At 38.1% G+C, this 26,919-nt stretch overlaps 1 protein-coding gene and 1 long non-coding RNA gene across 19 annotated transcripts in view; one reads left to right on the top strand and one right to left on the bottom strand.

The window, feature by feature from the left end:
* LOC309665775 overlaps positions 1-26,919 on the bottom strand; it is a 328,210-nt gene that overhangs the window by 8,863 nt on the left and 292,428 nt on the right. The gene's annotated exons all lie outside the window — the stretch shown is intronic.
* TFEC (transcription factor EC) overlaps positions 1-26,919 on the top strand; it is a 688,992-nt gene that overhangs the window by 603,346 nt on the left and 58,727 nt on the right. For 15 of the 18 annotated variants that reach the window (XR_014266630.1, XR_014266631.1, XR_014266632.1 and 12 more), the window contains one exon: positions 16,957-17,043. The exons of 1 other annotated variant lie outside the window; for it this stretch is intronic. Coding sequence is in view for 11 of the 17 variants with exons in the window: in XM_082472385.1 (XP_082328511.1) it covers positions 16,957-17,043 (87 nt within the window). In the remaining 6 variants the exon portion in view is untranslated. Of the gene's footprint in view, positions 1-16,952; positions 26,119-26,919 lie in introns of those variants that run through there. 2 more of the 18 variants (XM_082472383.1, XM_082472382.1) reach the window with 2 other exon arrangements.

Genomic DNA, 26,919 nt, shown 5'->3' with positions numbered 1-26,919 from the left:
AAAGCCTCATTAAGTGCAATGGTCTAGGGACAACATGCACATTGGCCGCAAACAAACACTTTCTATTTTTTTAACCATTGTTCTTTAAACTGTGTATATGTCTCCTCAACCGTTAATGTCAATCATAATTTTATTCCGTTATAGTTTTAATGTGTGTTCTCTTTGAATTTGACTTATCATGTACACATTTTCACATACTGCCATCAATTCCAGTCTTGCTATCTTTAGTAGCTAAGATGTATCCAACTTGTTGCCATTTCCTAATATTCTTTTTTTAACATCTTTATTGGAGTATAATTGCTTTACAATGTTGCATTAGTTTCTGCTGTATAACAAAGTGAATCAGCTATATGTATACATATATCCCAATATCCCCTCCCTCTTGCATCTGCCTCCCACCCTCCCTATCCCACCCCTTTAGGTGGACACAAAGCACCGAGCTGTTCTCCCCATGTGATGCAGCTGCTCCCCACTAGCTATCTGTTTTACATTTGGTAGTGTATATATGTCAATGCTACTCTCTCACTTCGTCCCAGTTTACCCTTCCCCTTCCCTGTGTCCTCAAGTCCATTCTCTACGTCTGCATCTTTATTCCTGTCCTTCCCCTAGGTTCATCAGAACCTTTTTTTTTTTTTTTTAGATTCCATATATATGTGTTAGCATACGGTATTTGTTTTTCTCTTTCTGACTTACTTCACTCTGAATGACAGACTCTAGGTCCATCCACCTCAATACAAATAACTCAATTTCATTTCTTTTTATGACTGAGTAATATTCTATTGTATATATGTGCCACATCTTCTTTATCCATTCATCTGTCGATGGACACCTAGGTTGCTTCCATGTTCTGGCTATTGAGATTAATGCTGCAATGAACGTAACATTGTGGTACATGACTCTTTTTGAATTATGGTTTTCTCAGGGTATATGCCCAGTAGTGGGATTGCTGGGTCATATGGTAGTTCTATTTTTAGTTTTTAAGGAACCTCCATACTGTTCTCCATAGTGGCTGTACCAATTTACATTCCCACCAACAGTGCAAGAGGGTTCCTTTTTCTCCACACCCTCTCCAGCAATTATTGTTTGTAGATTTTTTGATGATGGCCATTCTGACCGGTGTGAGGTGATACCTCATTGTAGCTTTGAGTTGCATTTCTCTAATGGTTTGTGATGCTGAGCATCCTTTCATATTTGTTGGCAATCTGTATATCTTCTTTAGAGAAATGTCTATTTAGATCTTCTGCCCAGTTTTGGACTGGGTTGTTTGTTTTTTTGATATTGAGCTGCATGAGCTCCTTGTATATTTTGGAGATTAATCCTTTGTCAGTTGTTTCATTTGCAAATATTTTCTTCCATTCTGAGCGTTGTCTTTTCATCTTGTTTATGGTTTCCTTTGCTGTGCAAAAGCTTTTAAGTTTCATTAGGTCCCACTTGTTTATTTGAACTGTGATTAAAAATCTTCCAACAAACAAAGCCCAGGACCAGATGGCTTCACAGGCAAATTCTAGCAAACATTTAGAGAAGAGCTAACACTTATGCTTCTCAAACTCTTCCAAAATATAGCCGAGGGAGGAACACTCCCAAACTCATTCTACAAAGCCACCATCACCCTGATACCAAAACCAGACAAAGATGTCACAAAAAAAGAAAACTACACACCAATATCACTGATAAACATAGATGCAAAAATCCTCAACAAACTACTAGCAAACAGAATCCAACAGCACATTAAAAGGATCACATACCACCATCAAGTGGGGTTTATCCCAGGAATACAAGGATTCTTCAATATTCGCAAATCAATCAATGTGATACACCATATTAACAAACTGAAGGATAAAAACCATATGATCATCTCAATAGATGCAGAAAAAGCTTTTGACAAAATTCAACACCAATTTATGATAAAAACTCTCCAGAAAGTAGGCATAGAGGGAACTTACCTCAACATCCTAATATTCTTTGATTGGTGCTAAGAGTCATTGTCACAAAGCAGAAAGTTTGCAGTCTTCAGAGTCAGGCACCATGAGGTTAGAACCACCACTTAGTTGTTGTGTGGTCTCAATCCTTAACCTCTCTCACCAACATTTCTATGGGTTGAAGAGTTGTCTTTTTTTAATATATATATATATAAATATATTTATTTATTTACATTTTACTTTTGGCCGTGTTGGGTCTTCATTGCGGCGAGTGGGGGCTACTCGTCATTGCGGTGCGCGGGCTTCTCATTGCGGTGGCTTCTCTTGTTGTGGAGCACGGGCTCTAGGCACACAGGCTTCAGTAGTTGTTGGATGTGGGCTCAGTAGTTGTGGCTTGCGGGCTCTAGAGTGCAGGCTCAGTAGTTGTGGCACACGAGCTTTGTTGCTCCACGGCATGTGGGATCTTCCTGGGCCAGGGATCGAACCTGTGTCCCCTACATTGGCAGGCGGATTCTTCATCACTGCTCCACCAGGGAAGTCCTTGAAGAGTTGTTTTGATGCTTACATTTTCCAGGCGGGGTGGGGGGAGCTTCTGTGATCTTTTATTTTTATAATTATTTTAACATTATTTTATTTTTTCAGCTTTATTGTGAAATAATTGACATAATCACTATATATGTTTGAGGCATACAGCATGATGATTTAACTTACATATACTGTGACATGATTACCACAATAAGTTCAGCTAACATCCATCTATCATATACAGTAAAAAAAAAAAGAAAGAAGAAAAGAAAAAAATTTTCCTCTTAATGACTTTCCTGTATGTCATACAACATTGTTAAATATAGTCATCACATTGTAGTACATTATATTATATAAGTACTGGTTGTAGTACTTATATAAGTACTAGGGTACTTATTTATCTTAGTATTGAAGTTTGTACCTTTTGACCACCTTCCTCCAATTCCTCACCACTCGCCCAGCCAACTTCTGGTAGCCACAAGTCTGATCTCTTTTTTTTTTTTTTTTTTTAACGTCTTTATTGGAGTATAATTGCTTTACAATGGTGTGTTAGTTTCTGCTTTATAACAAAGTGAATCAGTTATACATATATATATGTCCCCATATCTCTTCCCTCTTGCATCTCCCTCCCTCCCAACCTCCCTATCCCACCCCTCTAGGTGGTCACAAAGCACCGAGCTGATCTCCCTGTGCTATGTGGCTGCTTCCCAATAGCTATCTATTTTACGTTTGGTAGTGTATATATGTCCATGCCACTCTCTCACTTTGTCCCAGCTTACCCTTCCCCCTCCCCGTATCCTCAAGTCCATTCTCTAGTAGGTCTGCATCTTTATTCCCATCTTGCCCCTAGGTTCTTCTGAATATTTTTTTTTCTTTTTTTCTTTTTTTTTAGATTCCATATATATGTGTTAGCATTTGGTATTTGTTTTTCTCTTCCTGACTTACTTCACTCTGTATGACAGTCTCTAGGTCCATCCACCTCACTACAAATAACTCAGTTTTGTTCCTTTTTATGGCTGAGTAATATTCCATTGTATATATGTACCACATCTTCTTTATCCATTCATCTGTTGATGGACACTTAGGTTGCTTCCATGTCCTGGCTATTGTAAATAGAACTGCAATGAACATTTTGGTACATGTCTCTTTTTGAATTATGGTTTTCTCAGGGTATATGCCCAGTAGTGGTATTGCTGGGTCATATGGTAGTTCTATTTTTAGTTTTTTAAGGAACCTCCATACTGTTCTCCATAGTGGCTGTATCAATTTACATTCCCACCAACATTGCAAGAAGGTTCCCTTTTCTCCACACCCTCTCCAGCATTTATTGTTTGTAGATTTTTTGATGATGGCCATTCTGACCGGAGTGAGGTGATATCTCATTGTAGTTTTGATTTGCATTTCTCTAATGATTTGTGATGTTGAGCATCCTTTCATATGTTTGTTGGCAATCTGTATATCTTCTTTAGAGAAATGTCTATTTAGGTCTTCTGCCCCTTTTTGGATTGGGTTTTTTGATATTGAGCTGCATGAGTTGCTTGTATGTTTTGGAGATTAATCCTTTGTCAGTTGCTTCATTTGCAAATATTTTCTTCCATTCTGAGGGTTGTCTTTTCGTCTTGTTTATGGTTTCCTTTGCTGTGCAAAAGCTTTTAAGTTTTATTAGGTCCCATTTGTTTATTTTTGTTTTTATTTCCATTTCTCTAGGAGCTGGGTCAAAAAGGATCTTGCTGTGATTTATGTCATAGAGTGTTCTGCCTATGTTTTCCTCTAAGAGTTTGATGGTGTCTGGCCTTACATTTAGGTCTTTAATCCATTTTGAGTTTATTTTTGTGTATGGTGTTAGGGAATGTTCTAATTTCATTCTTTTACATGTACCTGTCCAGTTTTCCCAGCATTACTTATTGAAGAGGCTGTCTTTTCTCCACTGTATATGCTTGCAAAGATGAGGTGACCATATGTGCGTGGGTTTATCTCTGGTCTTTCTATCCTGTTCCATTGATCTATATTTCTGTTTTTGTGCCAGTACCATACTGTCTTGATTACTGTAGCTTTGTAGTATAGTCTGAAGTCAGGGAGCCTGATTCCTCCAGCTCCGTTTTTCTTTCACAAGATTGCTTTGGCTATTCGGGGTCTTTTGTGTTTCCATACAAATTGTGCAATTTTTTGTTCTAGTTCTGTGAAAAATGCCAGTGGTAGTTTGATAGGGATTGCATTGAATCTGTAGATTGCTTTGGGTAGTATAGTCATTTTCACAGTGTTGATTCTACCAATCTAAGAACATGGTATATCTCTCCATCTCTTTGTATCATCTTTAATTTCTCGCATCAGTGTCTTATAGTTTTCTGCATACAGGTCTTTTGTCTCCTTAAGTAGGTTTATTCCTAGGTATTTTATTCTTCTTGTTGTAGTGGTAAATAGGAGTGTTTCCTTAATTTCTCTTTCAGATTTTTCATCATTAGTGTAGAGGCATGCAAGAAATTTCTGTGCATTCATTTTGTATCCTGCTACTTTACCAAATTCATTGATTAGCTCTAGTAGTTTGCTGGTAGCATCTTTAGGATTCTCTATGTATAGTATCATGTCACCTGCAAACAGTGACAGCTTTACTTCTTCTTTTCCGATCTGGATTCCTTTTATTTCTTTTTCTTCTTTGATTGCTGTGGCTAAAACTTCTCAAACTATGGTGAATAATAGTGGTGAGAGTGGGCAACCTTGTCTTGTTCCTGATCTTAGTGGAAATGGTTTCAGTTTTTCACCGTTGAGGACAATGTTAGCTGTGCGTTTGTCATATATGGCCTTTACTATGTTGAGGTAAGTTCCCTCTATTCATTGTCATTTGTTTCTAGGTATTTTTTGATTTCCTCTTGATTTCTTCAGTGATCTCTTGGTTATTAAGTAGTGTGTTGTTTACCCTCCATTTGTTTGTATTTCTTACAGATTTTTTCCTGTAATTGATATCTAGTCTCATAGGGTTGTGGTCGGAAAAGATACTTGATACGATTTCAATTTTCTTAAATTTACCAAGGCTTGATTTTTGACCCAAGATATGATCTATCCTGGAGAATGTTCCATGAGCACTTGAGAAAAATGTGTATTCTGTTGTTTTTGGATGGAATGTCCTATGAATATCAATTAAGTCCATCTTGTTTAATGTATCATTTAAAGCTTGTGTTTCTTTATTTATTTTCATTTTGGATGATCTGTCGATTGGTGCAAGTGGGGTGTTAAAATCCCCTACTATGATTGTGTTACTGTCGATTTCCCCTTTTAAGGCTGTTAGTATTTTCCTTATGTATTGAGGTGCTCCTCTGTTGGGTGCATAAATATTTACAATTGTTTTATCTTCTTGGATTGATCCCTTGATCATTATGTAGTGTCCTTCTTTGTCTCTTGTAACAGTCTTTGTTTTAAAGTCTATTTTGTCTGATATGAGAATTGCTACTCCAGCTTTCTCTTGATTTCCATTTGCATGGAATATCTTTTTCCATCCCCTCACTTTCAGTTTGTATGTGTCCCTAGGTCTGAAGTGGGTCTCTTGTAGACAGCATATATATGGGTCTTGTTTTCTTTTCCATTCAGCAAGCCTGTGTCTTTTGGTTGGAACATTTAATCCATTCACGTTTATGGTAGTTATGGATATGTATGTTCCTATTACCATTTTTTAAATTGTTTTGGGTTTCTTTTTGTAGGTCCTTTTCTTCTCTTGTGTTTCCCACTTAGAGAAGTTCCTTTAGCATTTGTTGTAGAGCTGGTTTGGTGGTGCTGAATTCTCTTAGCTTTTGCTTGTCTGAAGCAAAAAAAAATGGCAAGACAGAACCCTAGGACAAATGGTAAAAGCAAAGCTATAAAGACAAAATCACACACAGAAGCATACACATACACACTCACAAAAAGAGGAAAAGGGAAATATATATATATATATATATATATATATATATATATATATATATATATATATATATATATCATTGCTCCCAAAGTCCCCCTCCTCAATTTGGGATGATTCGTTGTCTATTCAGGTATTCCACAGATGCAGGGTACATCAAGTTGATTGTGGAGATTTAATCCGCTGCTCTTGAGGCTGCTGGGAGAAATTTCCCTTTCTCTTCTTTGTTCGCACAGCTCCCAGGGTTCAGCTTTGGATTTGGACACACCTCTGAGTGTAGGTCAACTGAGGGCGTCTGTTCTTTGCTCAGACAGGACGGGGTTAAAGGAGCAGCTGATTCGGGGGCTATGGCTCACTCAGGCCGGGGGAAGGGAGGGGTATGGATGCGGGGCGAGCCTGCAGTGGCAGAGGCAGATGTGACATTGCCCCAGCCTGAGGCCACCGTGTGTTCTCCCGGGGAAGTTGTCCCTGGATCACGGGACCCTGGCAGTGGCGGGCTGCACAGGCTCCTAGGAGGGGAGGTGTGGAGAGTGACCTGTGCTTGCACACAGGCTTCTTGGTGGCTGCAGCAGCAGCCTTAGCGTCTCATGCCCGTCTCTGGGGTCTGCACTGATAGCCGCGGCTCGCGCCCGTCTCTGGAGCTCCTTTAAGCGGTGCTCCTAATCCCCTCTCCTCGCGCACCAGGAAACAAAGAGGCAAGAAAACGACTTTTGTCTCTTTGGCAGCTCCAGACTTCTTCCCGGACTCCCTCCCGGCTAGCTGTGGCACACTAGCCCCCTTCAGGCTGTGTTCACGCAGCCAACTCCTGTCCTCTCCCTTGGATCCGACCTCCGCAGCTGGAGCCTCAGCTCCCAGCCCCCGCCCGCCCCGGCGGGTGAGCAGACAAGCCTCTCGGGCTGGTGAGTGCTGGTCAGCACCGATCCTCTGTGCAGGAATCTCTCCGCTTTGCCCTCCGCACCCCTGTTGCTGCGCTCTCCTCTGTGGCTCCGAAGCTTCCCCACTCCGCCACCTGCAGTCTCTGCCCGCGAAGGGGCTTCCTAGCGTGTGGAAACCTTTCCTCCTTCACAGCTCCCTCCCAGAGGTGCAAGTCCGGTCCCTATTCTTTTGTCTCTGTTTTTTCTTTTTTCTTTTGCCCTACCCAGGTACGTGGGAGAGTTTCTTGCCTTTTGGGAGGTCTGAGGTCTTCTGCCAGCGTTCAGTAGGTGTTCTGTAGGAGTTGTTCCTAATGTAGATGTATTTCTGATGTATTTGTGGGGAGGAAGGTGATCTCTGCATCTTACTCTTCCACCATCTTGAAGCTCCTCTGATCTCTTATTCTACGAGGTTTTTTGTTTTCGTTTTTGTTTTAGATTCCACATATAAGTGAGATCATGCAGTATTTGTCTTTCTCTGTCTGACTTCTTTCACTTAGCATAATGCCTTCAAGTCCTGTTCATATTGTTGCAAATGGTAGGATTTCCTTGTTTTTTATGGTTAAATAATATTCCTATTTATATATTTCACAATTTCTTTAGCCATTCATTGATGGATGGACACAGGTTGCTTCCATGTCTTGGCTCTTGTAAATACTGCTGCTATGAACATGGGGGTGCAGATATCTTTTTGAGTTAGTGTTTTTATTAGCTTTGGATGTATTCCCAGGAGTGGAATTTCTGGATCATATGGTAGTTCTAGTTTTAATTTTTTGAGGATCCTCAATACTGTTTTCTTTAGTAGCTGTATCAATTTACAATCTCAACAATATTTTAAAAGTATGCCCTTTTCTCCACATCATGCCAGCATTTATTATCTCTTATGTTTTTGATGATAGCTATTCTAACAGGTATGAGGTGATACTTCATTGTGGTTTTAATTTGCCTTCCCCTAATAACTAATGATGTTGAGCATCTTTTCATGTACCTGTTGGCCTTTCATGTATTTTCTTTGGAGAAACATGTATTTAGGCCCTTCAACCATTTTTTTAAATTGCGTTTTTGTAGTTGTTGTTGTTGTATGAGTTCTTTATATGTCTTGGATGTTAACCCCTTATCAGATATATGGTTTATAAACATTTTTTCCCATTCCACAGATTGTCTTTTCACTTTGTTGGTGGTTTCTTTTCTGTGCAGAAGCTTTTTAGTTTGATGTAGTCTCGTTTATTTTTTATTTTGTTTTTTGTACTTCAGGTGTCATATCCAAAGTATCATTACCAAGACCCATGTTGAGGAGCTTTGTTCCTTTGTTTTTTCCTAAGAGTTTCATGGTTTCAGGTCTTACATTTAGTTTTTTTAGTCCATTTTGTGTTATTTTTTGTGAGTAGTGTAAGATATCAGCACAGTTTCATTCTTTTACATGTGAATATCTAATTATTCCAGCACGATTTATTGAAGAGAATGTCTTTTCTCATTGAGTATTCTTTCCTCTCTTGTCAAGTGTTAGTTGACCATATATGCTTGGGTTTATTTCTGGGCTCTTGACTCTATCCTATTGGTCTATTTGTCTGTTTTTATGCCAGTACCTTACTGTTTTAATGACTATAGCTGTATAGTGTAACTTTAAACCAGGAAGGGTGGTATCTCCTTTTTTGTTCTTCTTTCTGATGATTTCTTTGGCTATTTGGGGTCTTTTATGCTTCCACATAAATTTTAGGAGTGTTTCTTTTTTTTAAACTTCTGTGAAAAATGCCATTGGAACTTGATAGGGATTGTATTGAATCTATAGATGGTAGCATTGACATTTTAACATTATAAATTTTTCCAATCTGTGAACACAGGATGCCTTTCCATTTGTTTGTGCCTTCTTCAATTTCTTTTATCAACTTCTTGTAGTTTTCAGCGTAGAAATCTTTCATCTTCTTAGATAAATTTATTCCTCTTTTTAAATTGCTTTTGATGCTATTGTAAATGGGATTGATTTCTTTATTTCTTTTTCAGAAATTTTGCTGTTAGTGTATAGAAATGCTACTGATTTTTGTATGTTAATTTCATATCTGAAACTTTACTGAATTCATTGATTAACAGTATTTTGGCTGAGTCTTTAAGAATATCTGTATGCATATAAAGTCATGTCATCTGGAAATAGAGACCATTTTACTTCTTCCTTTTCAATTTTGATTTTTTTTATTTCTTTTTCTTGCCTGATGCTCTATCTAGGACTTCCAGTATTATGCCGGATAGAAGTGGTGAGAGTAGGCACCTTTGTCTTGTTTCTGATCTTAGAAGAAAAACTTTTGTCTTTTCACCACTGAGTATGATGTTAGCTGTGGGCTTGTCACATATGGCCTTTATTATGTTGAGCTATGATCCTTCTATGCCTAATTTGTTAAGAATTTCTTTCATAAATGGATGTAAAATTTTGTCAAAAGCTTTTCCTGCATCTATTGAGATGAACATGTGATTCTTTTCTTTCATTCTATTAATGTACTACATCAATTGATTTGCATATGTTGAACCATTCTTGCATCCCAGGGATAAATCACACTTGATCACTGGTGAATTATACTTTTAATGTGCTGCTGATTTTAGTTTGTTAGTATCTTATTGAAAATTTTTGCATCTATATTCATCAGGGATATTGGCCTGTAGTTTTCTTTTTTGGTACTGTGATTTTCTGATTTTGGTATCAAGATAATGCTGGCCTTGTACAGTAAGTTTGGGAGTGTTCCCTTCTCTTTGATTTTTTTGGGGAAGAGTTTGAGAAGTATTGGTGTTAATTCTTCTTGAAATGTTTGGTAAAATTCACCAGTGAAGCCATCTGGTCCTGGGCTTTTCTCATTGGGAGATTTTTGATTACTGATTCAATCTCCTTACTAGTAATTGGTCTATTCACATTTTCTACTTCTTCCTGATTCAGTCTTGATAAGTTGCATGTTTCTAAGAATTTTTCCATTTCTTCTAGGTTTTCCAGTTTGTTGGCATATTGTTTTTCATAGTTATCCCTTATGATCCTTTGAATTTCTGTGGTTGTAATGTCTCCTTTTTCACTTATAATTTTTTTGATTTGTGTCCTTTCCCTTTTTCCTGAGTTAGTCTAGCTAAAGTTTCATCAATTTTGTTTACCTTTTCAAATAATCAACTCTTAGTTTACTTAATCTTTTCTATTGTTTTTCTGTTCTCTATTTCATTTATTTCTGCTCTAATTTTTATTATTTCCTTTCTTCTACTAACTTTGGACTCAGTTTGTTCTTTTTCTGCTTCCTTAAGGTGTAGGGTTAAGTTATCTATTTGGGATCCTTCTTGCTTCTGTGAATGTAGGTATTTATTGCTATGAACTCCCCTCTTAGAACTGCTTTTGCTGTATCCCATAAGTTCTGGTATGTCATGTCTCTATTTTTGTTTGTCTTAATAAACTTTTTTATTTCCCTTTTAATTTCCTCTTTGATCCATTGAATGTTCAGGAGAGTGTTGTTTAATTTCAATGTGTTTGTGAATTTTCTAGTTTCCTCTTGTTGTTGATTTCTAGTTTCATGCCATTGTGATTAAAGAAGACACTTAGTATGATTCCATTCTTCTTGAATTTGTTAAGACTTGTTTTGTGGTCTAACATACGGTCTATCCTAGAAAATGTCACATGTGTACTTGAGAATAATGTGTATTCTGCTGTCACTGGATAGAATGTTCTTTATGTATCTGTTAGGTCCAGGAAGTCTATAGTGTTGATCAGATCCACTGTTTCCTTATTGATTCTCTGTGTGGATGATCTATCCATTGTTGAGAGTGGGGTAAAAAAGTCTTCAACTATTATTGTTTATAGTAACTATACCATTTATTTTTCTCTTTAGCTCTGTTAGTTTTTGCCTTATATACTTAGGTGCTGTGATGTTGGACTCATAAATAGTTACATCTTTTTGATGTATTGACCCCTGTATCATTGTATAATGACCTTCTTTGTCTCTTTTTACCATTTTTAGTTTAGTCTGTTTTGTCTGATGAAAGCAATATAAGCTGTCTACCCCTGCTTTCTTTTGGTTACCACTACTTGAAATGTCTTTTTCCATCCCTTCACTCTCAGTCTATTTGTGTCTTTAAGGTGAAAGTGAGTCTCCTGTAGACAGCACATTTTGGATCTTCTTTTTTTAATCCATTCATCCATATTATGTCTTTGAATTGGAGAATTTAATCCATTAATATTTAAAGTAATTACTGATAGATAAGGGCTCACTACAATAAAATATTGTTAGTTGTTTTCTGGTTATTTTGTAGCTCCATCATTCCCTGTTTCTTATCCTGCTGTCATTTTTTGTGTTCTGCCTTTTGGTATCAATATGCTTTGACTTCTTTATTGAGTTCTTTTGCATAATTACAATACTATAAGATTTTCCTGTGGTTATCATGAGGCTTACATAAAATAACTTAAACTTATAACACCCTATTTTAAATTGATAGCAACTTAACTTCAATAGAATTTGTATTCTTTACACTTTTACTTCTTCTCCCCATCACACTTTAGGTTATTGCTGTTAAAATTTATACTTTTTTTTAATATTGGGTTATTAATAATAGATTATTCTATTTATTCTATTTCTTAATTTTGTTTAGTTATCTGTCTGTGTTTTCATGTAGGTCACTAAACTTCCTTAAAAGAATTATTCTGAATTCTTTATCTGACAGTTCATAGATCTCCATTTCTTTAGGGTCAGTTATTGGAGTTTAATTAGTTTCCTTTGGTGGTGTCATATTTACCTGATTTTTTATGATCCTTAATTCCTTATGTTGGTATCTGTGCATTTGAGTAATAGGGCTCCTCTTGCAGACTTTACAGGTTTGCTTTGCCAGAGACAGTTCTTCACCAGTCTGCTCAGTTTGGGTTTCTGGGTGTGTCTGCCACTAATGCCTTTGGGCAGGTGGGGCCTGATATTATGATATATTTGGGTGAGGCAACTGTTAGAACTCTGAAGACAGGGATTGGGGGTTGTGCCACTAGCTGAGAGCAGTTGGACAGGACTGCTGGCTTTGTTTCTTACTCAAGTGAGGCTGTAGAATGGGCTCCACAGTTGCCTGAATTCTCTGATCAGGCTTACTAGATGGTTGGGACTGGATGTAGCAGGTGGGGCTATGAATTAGCTTCCCTGTCCTAGCAGGGAAGTAGGTCAGGGCCCAGGACCTGTGCAGTTCATTGTTTGGAGGCCTGAATAAGGCCTGAGTATGCACTGAATTCCCTGGTCAGGTGAGGCCACTGATTTTGCTCTGCAGATAGAGGAAGCCATGGCTGTACTCTCTGTTCAAGTGCCACTGTATGTGGGACTGTTGACTTCCCATGTGTTCTGGTTAGGTTTCCTGGTTGGATGGGCTGAAGGCTGTATTCAATGATGAGCAAGACTATAAATTAGATTCCCTGCCCAGGCACAGTTGCAGAAGCTGCTCTAAAACAAGTAAAGCTCTTTGTTATCTTAACTCAAGCTGACCCACACCCAAGTTCCTTGGCTGAACAGGGCTGCTGGCTTTGCTCTCCAGACTATCAGTTCTGTCTACCCTTTGCTCAGCTTGAGTGCTGCTGTGCTGCAAAGCTTTCAGGTATTTTTGCTAGCCCTTCTGATCAGCTGGGGCCAGAGGAATAGCCCTCCAGACTATTCTCAATTTCCCAAGGAGGTTCTCAGTTTGAGAGAGGCCAAGAGCTACCGTTGGCTATGAATTAATCTTCCTGCCTGTGCATAGCTTGGGAAGACCCCATGACTGGTACTGGCTTTGCTCTGTGGGTGATCTGCTCTGCCTGTCCACCTGCCTCTTGACTCAAGCACCACTGTGCCACACAACTTCCAGGAGTTGTCACTAACTCTTCTGGTCAGATGGGGCTGGAAGGTACTTTTCACTGTGGGTGAGGCTATGACTCAGCACCTTGCCTGGGTGTGGACAAATGGGCTCTAGGGCTGATAAAACTCCTTTGAGGATCTGAATCAGTCAGATCTGTGCCCCCTCCCCCCAAGTTACCTGGTCAAAGTGTACCCCTGATTTGGTTCTGCAGACCAACGATGTCGCTGGTTGGGTTTACTACTCAGGCACTGCAGATATGAACTGTCTGCCAAGATCTGTGTGTTGATTGTTGCAAGCCCCTCCCTGCTTCTCTGTCACAGATTCCCAGTGGCTGGGCCGCATAGATTCCTCTGCAATTCCCATAGTGCGAGATCAAAGTAGGGGCTCCCACAGAGCAGCCCACAATGTTGAAGGAGATTGGTTGTCCACCCTGGGTTCTCTTTTCCCTCTGGAGGAACCAGCGGCTCAGAGAAGACCTCTCTGCATAGTGTTGCACTGTCCTAGGGGAGGGTCAATGTGGTCAACGTGTAGCTGCTTCTCTCACCTTCTGATGCAGTCTGCCTTGATCTCTGAGGTTCAGGGGGTATTTCAGCCTCACCCCCGTGCTCTAGGATTCTCTTAGTGGTGTCTTGTTTCTGAATAGATTGTTAATTGTTCTTCTCATGATGGTGAGTGAATTCAGGAACTACCTATGTTGCCATCTTGGTGATGTCACTCTGATGCTTATATTTTTTGAAGTTTTTAACACAAGGGCAGTGGGATTGCTCAGGATTTGGTGGCTGTTGCCATATTTTGGTGTTTCTTTCTTCTATGCTTGTCCTCTTGTGACATCACGGAACATTTCATTAATTCAAAGACCCCAGAAATCATAGCTACCACAGAATAAATCTATGAGAGCATCCATAGATTTAGGATTTGGGGGTTGGAATTAGGAGCAACTAGGTGATTAAAGCTCTCCAAGACAATCAGATATAAAGTCGAATAAGCATTTTATAGCATGGGTCTTTTGAAGATAAAATTCAAATTTGGACTCACGGCACACAGGACTCTTCCACACTTAACACTTGCTACCCTACCCAGACTTATCATTACACATCTGCATGGTACTCTGTTCTTCAGCCATATGGTTCACTAGTGATTTTCACAGCAGCCAGGTTCTCCTTCCTTATATCCTTTCTTTACCAACTACTCATTCAATCTCCATTTATCTGGATAATTCTGACTGACTCTTCAAAATTCATCTCAGGTTTCTTCTTTCACTGGGGGTACTCTGTGTGGATTAAGTGTCTATTCTCTGAGTTTTCATAGTAACACCTATATCATGTGGATAAAAATTGCTCTTATCATAGTATTTTTACAGCACATGCTATATTTCAATTATTCCTTGTCTTGTTTTTCTTATCCTCTGTACTCTACAAGAACTCTAAGTTGAAGGGAAGAGAAAAAAAGGAAGCAAATAATTATACTATTATGTAGAAATTATACTATTATGTAGAAGTGCAGAAGTGCTGTTCTGCTTCAGAAGTATGTCAAGTAGACTTAGAGGAAAATGGCTAGTGGGGCAATTTAGCCAAGTAAGATAGCATGAGCAAAGAATAGGAAACAGCATGAGGTGAGGAGAAAATGAGAGGCAGGTGATGACAAAAGGTCACACTAGAGAAGCAGGCAATAGACAAATCACAGAAAGGCTGGTGCTCCATGTTAAGTAATTTCAAATCCTTGAAAGGCTTAAATGTAAGGGCTAGGGCGACATAATCAGATTTGACTTTAATATCACTCTGTCAACTATGTAGAAGAAGAAGCCTGGAGGGAGGGAGCGACCAGTGGGGAGGTTATTTCTATAGTGCAGTGAGAGATGATGAGGCCTTATATTAGAACAAGTTAGAACTGAGGTATCTGTGAGACCACCACGTGGAGATGCTGGTGACAGCTAGATATCCAAGTTTGTCTTGAGGAGGAATAATCTAGACTGGAGGAAGAGATTTAAGAGTTGTCAGCCTATGGGTAGTACTTGAAAATTTGAATAAGGAAGAAAGCTTCTGAAGAACATGAAAACAATGAGAAGAGTAGGAAACCAAGGGTGGGATTGAGGAGATCACCCACATTTAAGGGGTGGTCAGAGGAAAAGGACTGTAAAGGTAAAGTAAAAAGATAACTAGTGTGGTGCCACTGAAGGAACCGGTTTAAAGAAGGAGGAAATGACCCACACACTCAAATGTAGTGACTGAGTCTAGTAAAATAAGGACTGATAAATATCTATTGAATTTATCAGTCACGTAGTCAAAGAAAATAGCAACAAAAGGAATTTCAGTAAGATGGTGGGCAAGAACCATTCTACTTTGAATTCAGAGTTAACAGGAAGCAGAGAGATAGAACTCCTGGGGAGTTAGGGATGATTGGGCAGAAAGATAATAGGGTAAAGGCATAGAGAGTAATAATGAAAATTGTTCAGTTGATCTGCCATAGGGGGTCTAGATTGGATCTAAATGGAATATTGCATTTGATGAGTGAGATAATTGAATTTAAAATTTCAGAAATGGAGTGGTATAGACTAGAAGGTGGTAGGACCCAGGCATGGCCTAGAGAATAGGTGAAGAGAAGGCTAAATTCAGATTTATGATTTTGAGAGTGGTGAGCTAAAATATTCAACTACAATTGAATTTATTTTTCATAGATTTCTGACAGTTGTTGCTACAGATTTTTTTAGGTGCATATGTATTCATGGTCACTTAGTATTATTTTTCCTTTAACATTTGATCTTGAATTTTATATGGTCTAATATTAACATTGCTACTGTTGCTTTCCTTTTGGTCATTTTTGTGGTACACCTTTGCACTTTATTTTCCGCTTTCTCTATTATTTTATTTTAAACGTGTCCCTTATAGATAAAATATTACAATACCTTTGAAAAATCCAATTTGAATGATAATTTCTTGAGCACTATGTTAACTCATTTACATTCTTGTAATTACTCTACCATTAGGATTTAATACTTACCTTTTTTCACGTTTTTTAAATTACTATGCTTTCTGTTTCCTTATTTGCCATCTTTTTTTCTATCCTCTATTGGATAGGTTAAATTTCTCTCTCTCTCTTTTTGGTTACACCTAACTTAAGACACATAGCTATATTTCTTCTTTATCTATGTCATTGTTTAACAATATCTATGTCATACCCTTAAGTAAAAGTCTATCTGAGTATGGTCTTCTCCTTCTTGTTCTCACCTATCTTTCTTTTTTTTTTTTTTTTAATTCAAACAGAAAGTCACAAAAATTATAATCATCCTCATCAGTTCATGCAAAGCATGTAGAACAGCTCCTGCCACATTTCCTGCATTATCTGTGTTTGTTACTATTTAAGGTGTCCATGATTATTATTGTTGTTGATAGTATTGTAATTATTATTATTAGTGATCATTAGGGAAAGTTGGATAATACATTTCCATGTAGTTTCTATCCATGTGGACTAATTGGCTAAAGTTTGATCACTGATATTTGAATATCCAACTATAAGATGCTATCAAAACATTTTAAAAGAAAAATAAAGTTTGTAGGAAGTCATCTCTCTACAAGCTAAGTATATGAGCTCTGGCTCAAGGTATTCATGATAACCACTCTATTTATGCAGATACTAATTTCCAAAGGACTAACCCAGGGTGATTTGCCCAGCCATCACCTACCAGCTGGCGTAAGCTAATGCAAGGAAAAGCAACACAGATCAGAGTGTCAGGATTACTTCATTTGAAGTTCTAAAATATTCTGCGTTTTGATACACATATAATCTAAATATTCTAAAAAAACTTTTAAAGATTGCTAAAATTTTTCTCTCTGAATTCAGACCGACGTGCAACTTTTATCATTATGCACAATATTCTAAATGTATTATATTTTGCTAGATGGAGGACGTTATTGAGGATATAATCGGTATGGAATCAAGTTTTAAAGAGGAAGGAACAGACTCTCCTCTGCTAATGCAAAGAACAGTAAGTGTTTCCAGACCTGAGGAGGTCAATGAGATTAAAATCAATAATAGCATCTGATGATAAAACAAGAAATTTCATTTGATTAGTAAGTGGTGTTTTCTTCTGCACTTTTGAAACAGGTACAAGATAGATAAATATTAAAAAATATTTATTGGTGCAGAAAAAAAGATACATAATTTTATTGAGGAAGATAATAGGACGTGTACTATTCTATCTATCTGTCTATCTATCTATTTACCTACCTAATCTCTATAAACACCCATCTAATTATATATCTAGTCTGCTATAGCATTTTCTGTGAAATCTTCAGATTTCCATTTGAAGCACAACATATCATAATACCCTCATAAGTTCATGGCTAAATTTTAACTATTTTACCATGACTAACAGCTATCAGATTCAGAGGCTCTACACCTTATAGAGGAAAGAAAAAAATTATAACAACAAAAATATAACTTTACTTCTGAGCCAATAACCAAAGGTTAAAGATGAACTGAAGAAAGGTAGAAGAGCCTCACACTACTTTAAGGCATGTAGACAGACTTCTATGTTGAAATCACAAATTCCTGGAATAATATGCAGTGAAGAGATATCTTATCTCCTATTTGATTACTGTTGCCTTCTCATTGTTCATTTATTAATCTCTAGAAATGAATCTGTAAAGGGTGTGCAAGCTCTTTCTATACAGTTTGAAGGGTTGTTGTTGGTTTGTTTGTTTATGGTTTTAGACCTTTTAGAAAACATGAGAAAAAATATGAAAGGCTGTGATTTAATTGTTATTTTAAACATTTCATTTAAAGAAAGTGAATTCTGACTATATTGTGTAGTGTAGATACTGTTCATCAGTAAATCAGTGGGCTAAGTTGTATTAATGTTAACAATGGACATTTTAAATTTAAAACTTTAAGAAAAAATTAGACAAAGCATCCCTCTTTTCTTTATTAATTCCCAAATAGACTACAAAAAGGAGAATTATCTCTTTCCTCCTTTTCTCTCATACAAAGGACCTCCACTTTATAACAAGTCACTAATACCACTATTATCAGACAAAGATCAAATGAGGTTTAAAATCTAGTTTTTTTTTTGAAGGTTTTTTTGGTGGGTTTTTTTTGTTTGTTTTTTGCCTGTTTGTTCATTCGTTTTTTAGAATGAAGTGACAGTTCTTTCTACCTCTTCTCTCTTCAGATTTCAAGCAGCATATTTATAGGAAATCTGACTAATTATCTAGATAAATATGTTATTAATGCTAAGTTTCCCCATCTAATTCCACAGCATGAGGTTACTATTTTCTTAACTAGTATTCAACTTCTGGGTTTGAGGAAATGATATTAATTTCCTGCAATCTTCTCTTCCTTGTATGTGGTACTTATTTCTTTGAAATTGTATATTGAAACATTCTCTTTGTCAAATTATCTTACTTGTTTTGTAGAGGTTGCATAGATTGCTTATTCCATGCAAACTGGTGACAATGACTATTGGGAATTTGCTTTTGATATACAGAATGTAAAAGATAGATACTACTGGCCTATTTGTACTTATATAAAGAAGTATCTGCTGTTGACCAATCAACAATCATTGATAAATCAAGATCAAGGTATAAACCCAAGCAGTTCAATTGACCAAATATTTATTCAATAGTTATATGCAAAGAACAATACATGCACTATAGGAAACTAAAAGTTGAGTGAGACACAATTCACATACCAAGAGGCCACATGATAGTGAGGCAGTGCAGTGAGGCACACCTGAGAGGCAGGGAGGGAAAGAATATGGATCTTGGTATTAACCCAAGTTGTCAGCTAGGTATCGTGCAAGTCACTTCTCTTTATTTCACTTTCTTCTTCTGCATTATGAGAATAATTGAAAATATTTATTGCCAAAGCTATTTTTATATTAAATCTTGGTAGATGACATATATATATATATATATATATATATATATATATATATATATATATATAATTTTTTTTGAATGCTAGTCAGAGAGTTGCCCTGGAGTTTGACTAAAGTAGAAACCATGCGAAATTGAGATATTTTTGGAATGCTTTAGGAAAAGATGATATTTGAGATATAGTTATAAAAGAAGGTTAAGATTTTAAGAGGTAGACGTGAAGGCAGAAAAGTATAACAAGTTAAGAGAACAACATAAGAAAAGGCAAGAAGTCAGAAAAAAAGAGAATGTGTAAGAATAGCTGGTAGAACAGAGATAGGAAATTCTGAAGGATATTTATAGTTCATGTGGATAAAAATAAAGACCTGTTAGATTCAGAGGAATGCTTTGAGTAAGCATTTTAGCTAGTGAACTTTTGGTTGTAGATGATAGAACCTGGCTTATATGGGGCTTAAGTATGAAAGGAATTTGTTGGCTCATGTCATCCATAAATTCCTAAGTAATATTGTATGTGGACATCCCTCCATAACTTTGCCTTTGTTCTGTACTGGCCTTATTCTCAGCTGTTGAGCAGACACTATCACAGCTTATTCCTAGCTATGCACACAGTTCTTCCTTGCTAACCCAGTTTTTTTTCAGACATCCACTCCTTCACAAGGAAGAGGAAGTTTCTGATTAATTTAAGCCAACGCTGGTGGCCCCATTTCCCTTGCCAGAGATTGTTTTAAGAATGAGCTTGTGTTGCAATTCTGGCAGGTTGAGCAGGTTCCTGGGGTCTTCTAGAATTTACTTCAGTCTTTAAAGGAGACCCAAGAAAGAAAAGGTTTTGCCTCTCCATGATGTTGTAAGACAATGTGACTTATGTAGTCATTTTATTGCCCAGAAGGTAAATAAACTGAGGAAAAACGAAAGAAACAAAGGGAGAGGAAAATCCAAGCGGAATGCAAAGAAATACTGCTTATATGCCCCTGGAGAATTCTTTATCTATGGATTTCACACATTAAGTAAGATTTTTTTCCTTTATTTTATAAGCTAATTGTGTCAGGATTTTCTGATTGTCATAACCAAATGCATCCTGGTGGATACATTAAGTCAAGCTTAAAAACTTAAGAGGAGAGCTTCCTTTCCTGCTTAGTTCCAGTTAAATCTCTGGGCTAATTCCTTGTGGAGCAATTTCTGTCATATATCTATCTGTCAGCCAATTTTTCTGGGTCTTGGGCCCACCCTAGAGCTGTGAATCAAGCAGCTCCACAAAACAAATTATCTAGGTTAAGAGTGAGAACCAGGAGAACAGGAGTTGTTACCAAAATAAATGTAAATGAATTCTAGAGAGGCTAAAACAACAGATGCCCATAATGGTAAGCTTCAAAAGTGAGGATATTTATCAATAATAATAATTTTTCTTAATGTCTCACCTACTATGTCACAGGCACGTTACTGAGTATTTTACATATTTTCTCTAGTTCTCACAGAAATTGCAAAGTCTAAGGGGCAATCTACTGATTGTGCTGTTAGTCACTTTGGGGTTCTTTTGCTGTGACTTAAGCAGAAAACCTTGAGTGTAGATTTATCCCAGGACCACTGCATATAGGCTTAATTAAAAATCATGTTCTAACTTCTGTTGGTGGAAAGCTTGGAAGCTGCTAAGGGGTAGCTTGGACCACTTGTGGTGGTCCTTCACACTTCCCCAGATTGAATGGAATAGTTCAAGGTTTTCACAGATCAATTTAGCCCAGGTATTTCTGACCCAGAAATGAATATTGAGTGATTAGTGACTAGACTCAGAATAATTAAGCAGAAGTTACCTCTCAATTTCTATTTGACCAAGAGAGCTAGGCAAGTGTCAGTTAGTTCTTACTGCAACAGTTTTGTAAATTGGACTGAAAAGACCCAAAGTGCAAGAAACATTCAGTGAAATCAGCTGTGTTTTCATCAATACCTTAACCCCTCAATTTCTCAGTCTCCTTGGTGTCAATGGTATTTTTCTCCTTCCTATCCAGGCATCCCTTCACATGATGATATCCTAGATCTTGTTATTATGTATTTCTCTATCCTATAACATTTTTATTTCATACTTTTTGACCATTACGTTCTGTTTTTCAGTGCACCTACTCTAATGTTCTTACTTCACCAATTGCTCAAGCTTGTGGAGATTCCAAATCAATTGACTCTACCACTGTTTTCAATAGCTATTATTTCTCACTCATGACATTTTTTTTGATATAGAATATGTTTATTATACACAATCTAGGTATATTGAGTATAAAATAACTATCAGTGCAAATAATTACACACACACATTATTAGGGTTAAGCGTCAGGTTAGGGTTTTTGTGTCTCGAAGGCTTGTGTTGTGCGACTTCTCGGTCTGTTTTCCAGATGATCGCCATTCTCAGATACAACGTTTGCAGATCAGTGTTTTCTCACATTCGGTCCACTGCCTCTTTCGTCATGCGTACGCTTTGCCTGTGCTGTTGAAAACCTTTTCAGTCACCTGGACCCCCCAACTGGGTTTATTGTGCTTCACTTTCCCTTGCCTGAGGACACCAATCCACAAACATGGTTCTAAGACTGAGGTCCAAGAACGCAGTGCCTATGGGTTTCTTCTAGGCCTGGCCTGGGTTCAGGTTTTACGTTGCAGTAGTCGATTTGGTGTGAGTTTCTTGTTGTAGGTGGCACGAGAAAGGAATCCATTGTGATGCTTGTGCATGGAGTGGTCCTGTTTCCCCAACACCATTCATTGCATAGGCTATCATGTCCCCATGGGACCTTCTCACCTCCTTTGTCAGAGACGAATAGATACACAAGCGTGGCTTTCTTTCTGGGCTCTCCTTTCTCCTCCATGGATCTATGTGGATGTCTTGTGTGCCTATACCATGATGTCTGGATGATGGCAGGTTGGCGGGCTAGTTGGAAATCAGGCGGTGTGGGAAGTCCGAAGTCTGTGCTTCTGTCCGAAGAGCGTATTGACACTCTCTAGGTTCTTCTGTGTTTCCAGACGCATTTTGGAATTCTTGGTTGTACTTGTCTGAGAAAATCCGTGGGTATTTTGAGAGGAATGGCATTGCATCTCTGGATTGCCTTGGGGGTGTGGAATCATTCCCACAAGATGGACTTTTCCAATCCATGAGCACCACCTATCTTTCCATGTTGTGTGTGTATCGTTTTCATTTTCTTTCATTGATATGTCTGTCGTCCAGTTTTCTGAGTTACGGGTCTTGTAGGTCGTGGGTTAGATGGACTCCTAGGTATTTTCTTTGTGTTGTTACCGTCATTGTCCACAGGGTTCTCTTCTTCCTTCCTCATTCGGATAGTTTGTTGTGAGTGTACAGAAAGGCAACCGATTTCTGTAGTGTCGATGAAGTTTCTACCCTGCAATCGAACTGAGTTTCCTGATGAGTTTTGTTCTGTTTTGTTCTGTTTACTTTTGGGGGTGGAGGGGGTCACCTTCAGCATTCTCTGTGCAGAGAATCAGGTCCATTGGAGTCTTTCCTCTGCCGTTGGATACCTCTTCTTTCTTTTTTCCATGCCATTAATATGGCGAGGATTTCCTCCACCTTGGAAAATGAAAGCGGCCAGTGTGGTCAGTGTAGAGTTGGGCGTATGCAATAACTGGCCCCCTTCTCCTTCCTCCGTCTCTATCTGAGACCTCCAGGAAGGGCAGGACTAGGCCAGGGCTCCATAGAGCTCAGCTCGGTGATCTGGATCGCTGTTCGTCTGCCCCTCCGTCCAGGGCGTAATTTGCTCTACCATCTGTGGCCGGGGTTGTGGTCATGGGGGGTTGGGGGTCCCGTCAGCCTTTTCCCTCTTTGAACCAATCTTTTCTTCGTTATGTGTTGGCAAATTGCAGTCCACCAGACGGGTTGTCTGAGGCCAGCCTTTGGTTCGGGCTGAACACCAGCCTCTGGGGGTCACCCTGTGGTGCCCAGCATACAGCCCCACCCTGCTCACCTTTGTGCTCCAACTGGCTGTACTCCGGGTCCTCCAGCTGACACTGGGGGAAGCGTGGCATGGTGCTCCAGGTCAGTGCCAGCTGTGCTGTGCTCTTTTCAAAGCCCGGGATTGGGTCCCGTGGACCTCTGGGCCCTGGTTCTGGAGAACCCTCCATGGCCACACTCACCCGGAGCCCACGCTGGCCCTCGTGGGCAGTGGGGGCAGGGGGAGGGTGGGCTGCCCCGGCCCCTCACTCATGACATTTTGACAATTTCTTCCTTAACCTATTCTTGGTCAAGTACTATAACCATTTCTCTTGCAAACACTCTTAGCATATACCCATTTTTCTTCATTTTATTCTCCTAACAAAAGCCCAACCCTGATTAAACTTATTTTTCATCTTACTCCACATCTTCACCTGAGTAGCTGAATGGATAAAATTTTACCACATTGCTCATAGTACTCACCTCCAATACATCACCAAAATTTCATAGGGGCTTTCATTACTACCAGACAATACTACAGCTATTCCTTGGTGAAAATTCTTATTAATTAAGACATTATACATTCTCTTCTCTTCTCAAATCTCCACCATTCCCCACCCATTCTCCATTTTCTAGCTGATTTCTCTTTCACAACACACTTCAGAAAGAAAATATATGCAATCAGATTAGAACTTACTTGTTAGCTTTGCGTCACAAATTCTATAAGACCACCTGCATCTGTTTTGATTTTCTCTGCCATCCCTTTTATTAGAATAGAATTGTCCCAGCTCATAATCTGAAGCCAGCCCAACTACTTGTGTCCTAGATCTCACAAATTCTTACCTTCTCAAGCACTTTCCCTCTCTAAATAGCAACTCCTCCTATATCATCAGTCTATTTTGATGTATTGAATTATAAATATCTGCATTACACTTGTTTTTACTAAGATTCCCCCAAAATAAAACCAAATCAAACAACTCCCTTTGAATGCAATTCCTCTCCAGCTACCACACCATTTCCTGACTCCCTACCCCTCAAAACTCTCTGCTTCCATTTCCTTACCTCCCACTCTCTACTCTCCAATACAGCTGTTGCCCTTACAATTCTAAAAGAGCTCTTAAAACCAACCAATACCGAAGCCAATAGTAAATTCTCCATTCTCACCAGGCTTGGTTTCCCTGTGGCATTAGCCATGGTTGACCACTCCTTCCTTCTTGAAGTATTATCTGGGATTCTGTAGCACCATATTTTTTGGCTTTTCACCCACCTTACTGGTTCTTTCTCTTCTAATAGACATCTACATGCTAAAGTGCTCCCAGGCTTAGACTTCAGTCCTCTTTTCTCACATATCTATACATTCTGTTGGTGATCTCAACCCTTCTCCAGCCTAGCTCTCTCCCCTAATGCTAGATTCCTATGTCTTACTGCTACCCTAACATCTTTTGTGCTTCCAACAGACATCTCAAACCTAATCTGACTGAAAAGAAGTTTTTGTCCCCGTCCTTATCCATCTAGAACCAAAACCCCCCCAAAAAAGTCATTCTTCTTCTCTCTCTTACTTCCACACAACCACATTTATCAGTATGCCCTCTTACTCAGCGTCCAAGATTTCCTGAATCTCACAGCTTATCAGCTCCTCTACTAAAACCCTTTTCCAGGCTATCATCATCTCTCACTTGAACTTCAGAACTAACCTCCCTGCTACTTCTTTCCCCCTTACAGCTGTTGATCACACAGCAGCCAGAATGATCTTCACAAAGCAAAAATCAGATCCTGTTTCTCTGATTGCTGAGCATTCTATTAACTTCCTGAAATCCTCAGAATATAACCAGGACACTTTACCATAGTCAGCACTTCCCTTTAACTTTAGGTTCTGGTCTTGATAGCCTTCTTCCTACTCCTTGAATATGACATGCATATTATCATTTTAGGACCATTGAATTTCCTTTTTTGGGCTTGGAATGATTTTGTCCCAGATCTTTGCGTGACTATCTCTTTATGCCTCAGATCTTTAGTCAATATCAACTTGTCAGAGAGGTCTTCCACAATCACCCTATTTGAAAGACTCCATCCCACACTTCCTAAATCAATATCTTATTTAATTCCCTGCGACACTTAGGATTAGAGTTACAAAAATTATCTTGTTTTTTATTTTATTTACCTATTTATTGTGTGCTCCCACCCTTAAAATGTAAACTCCTGGAAGCTGGTGATCTTGTCTGTCTTGTTCACTGCTGTGTCCCTAAAGCCTAAAAGAGTGACCTGTTCATTATTTTATTCTCAGCACCCAGCACAAATGCCTAGCACATCACAGGTGCTCAGCAAATGCATATGAAATAAATACTTTAAAATTCACACACAATATTTTTAAAAATTGTTCCCATTATACATTACCATTTAGGAAATTTTTTAATGGCTAAAATCAGCAGCAATAAGGATAACAACAATAATAATAGCTACTATGCCTTGGGTACTTGCTATGTGACAAGGATTGTGCAAAACACTTTTCATGAAAATTTAATCACCACAACAAACATATGAGATAGAGACTATTATTATGGATTATCATTTTACAAATGAGGAAAGAGGCTTAGAGAAGTTCAGTAACTCACTCAAGTTCATATAGTTAGTGAATGGCAGGAGAGGGGTTTGAATCCAATCCTGTATGACACCAAATGCAACAATCTTACCCAATCTGCTGTGCTAGCAGCCTCAGAAGGAAGCCATTTCATAGAATTGTAGAATCTTGGAATCTGAAGGGACCTTAGCCTGATCCGATCCTCTGTCACATTCCAGCCAAAGGATTGTTTAGCCTCTGAGTTTAAATCTGTCTCCCTATAATTTCTACCCTTTAGTCTTAGTTTCACCTCTCCCTTTCAGAGATGTGGTTGTGCACAGTAACTTATTTCTTTTATTATAGATGGATATTTTTCAATCAAGTGTCTGTAGATGCTGGTGGCATTTGACAATCTCAGTATACTGTTATAGTTCAAGACTATTTCAGAGACAAGGACTGAGTAAATATTAACAACCCCCTGTGCTTGGTTGGAACTTGAAAGGACTGCATAACACCAACAAGCAAGCTTTTGTCAATCACAATCTAGAGCAGATTAGACTTAAAGTCCAAGGAAGAGCCAAAGTTCACCTTAGAAGTTTCTGCACAGCTCTCCCAGTTATTGCTTGCAAGTGTAAGGAAAAGAAAATGATGAAGGAGAAAGAGAAAACCATTGCTATTGTGAAGGTTATAGACACTTCAAAGTTAAAACTGGTGAGCAAGTGCATTTTGGAATTCTTTCAATGTTTGGAGATGAAACCACCTTAAATACTGAATTTTTACTTTATAAACTAATAGTCAATAAAATAAGGTATGTAGAAGTTGAGCATTGAAAAGTGTAACATATAATCTGCTGTACTGACAAGCTTGTGTACTTACAAGATAATTTTTAATGCTTTGGCTACAGTAAAAATATTTTTATAGTCTATTTAGTTAAAAAATTGTTAAAAATTATGTTATATTATGACCTTTTTATCAAAAAGTGAAGGTTCTACTAATTATTTGTTGCAGCGTTTACATTTAGTACTAAACAGATTATATATATATAAAGTGTATGATGCAAAAGCATTTATTTTGTTACCATTCTCTGTTTTGTATTTTATCTTTTCTATTTGCTTTATGAACCAGCTGGTCAAGGACAGGAATCTCCCACTCCCACCCAACATATTATTTTTATTCACTTATAATAGAACGAAAAAAAAATAACTCAGTGGGACTTCTCTTTTCAATGTTTATCATTCAAACCTCATAGCCCTGCTTCAGCAAATAAAATAAAGTTAGGGGAAGATCAATTGTACATGTCCTAAAACTGGAAAAATCTAGTTTACTATGTTTAAATGAATAAATACACAAAAGGAAAGAAAATATTCTCTTAAATGCCAGTTTTTATGTGTGCTTACATTGTGTGATATATGCTCTCCTACAGTGCTCACTCTTTATTCCTGAAGTTTATCTTCTTTCTATGCCTACAGTTATTCTATCTAATAGTCTCAAGCTCAGTTTTGCCATTTTGCA

Source organism: Balaenoptera physalus (genome assembly GCF_965194825.1).
Source record: "Balaenoptera physalus genome assembly, chromosome: 8".
In the NCBI taxonomy this organism is placed as follows: domain Eukaryota; kingdom Metazoa; phylum Chordata; class Mammalia; order Artiodactyla; family Balaenopteridae; genus Balaenoptera; species Balaenoptera physalus.
Note: the sequence above shows the minus strand (reverse complement) of the source record. Positions and strands in the feature narration are given on the sequence as shown.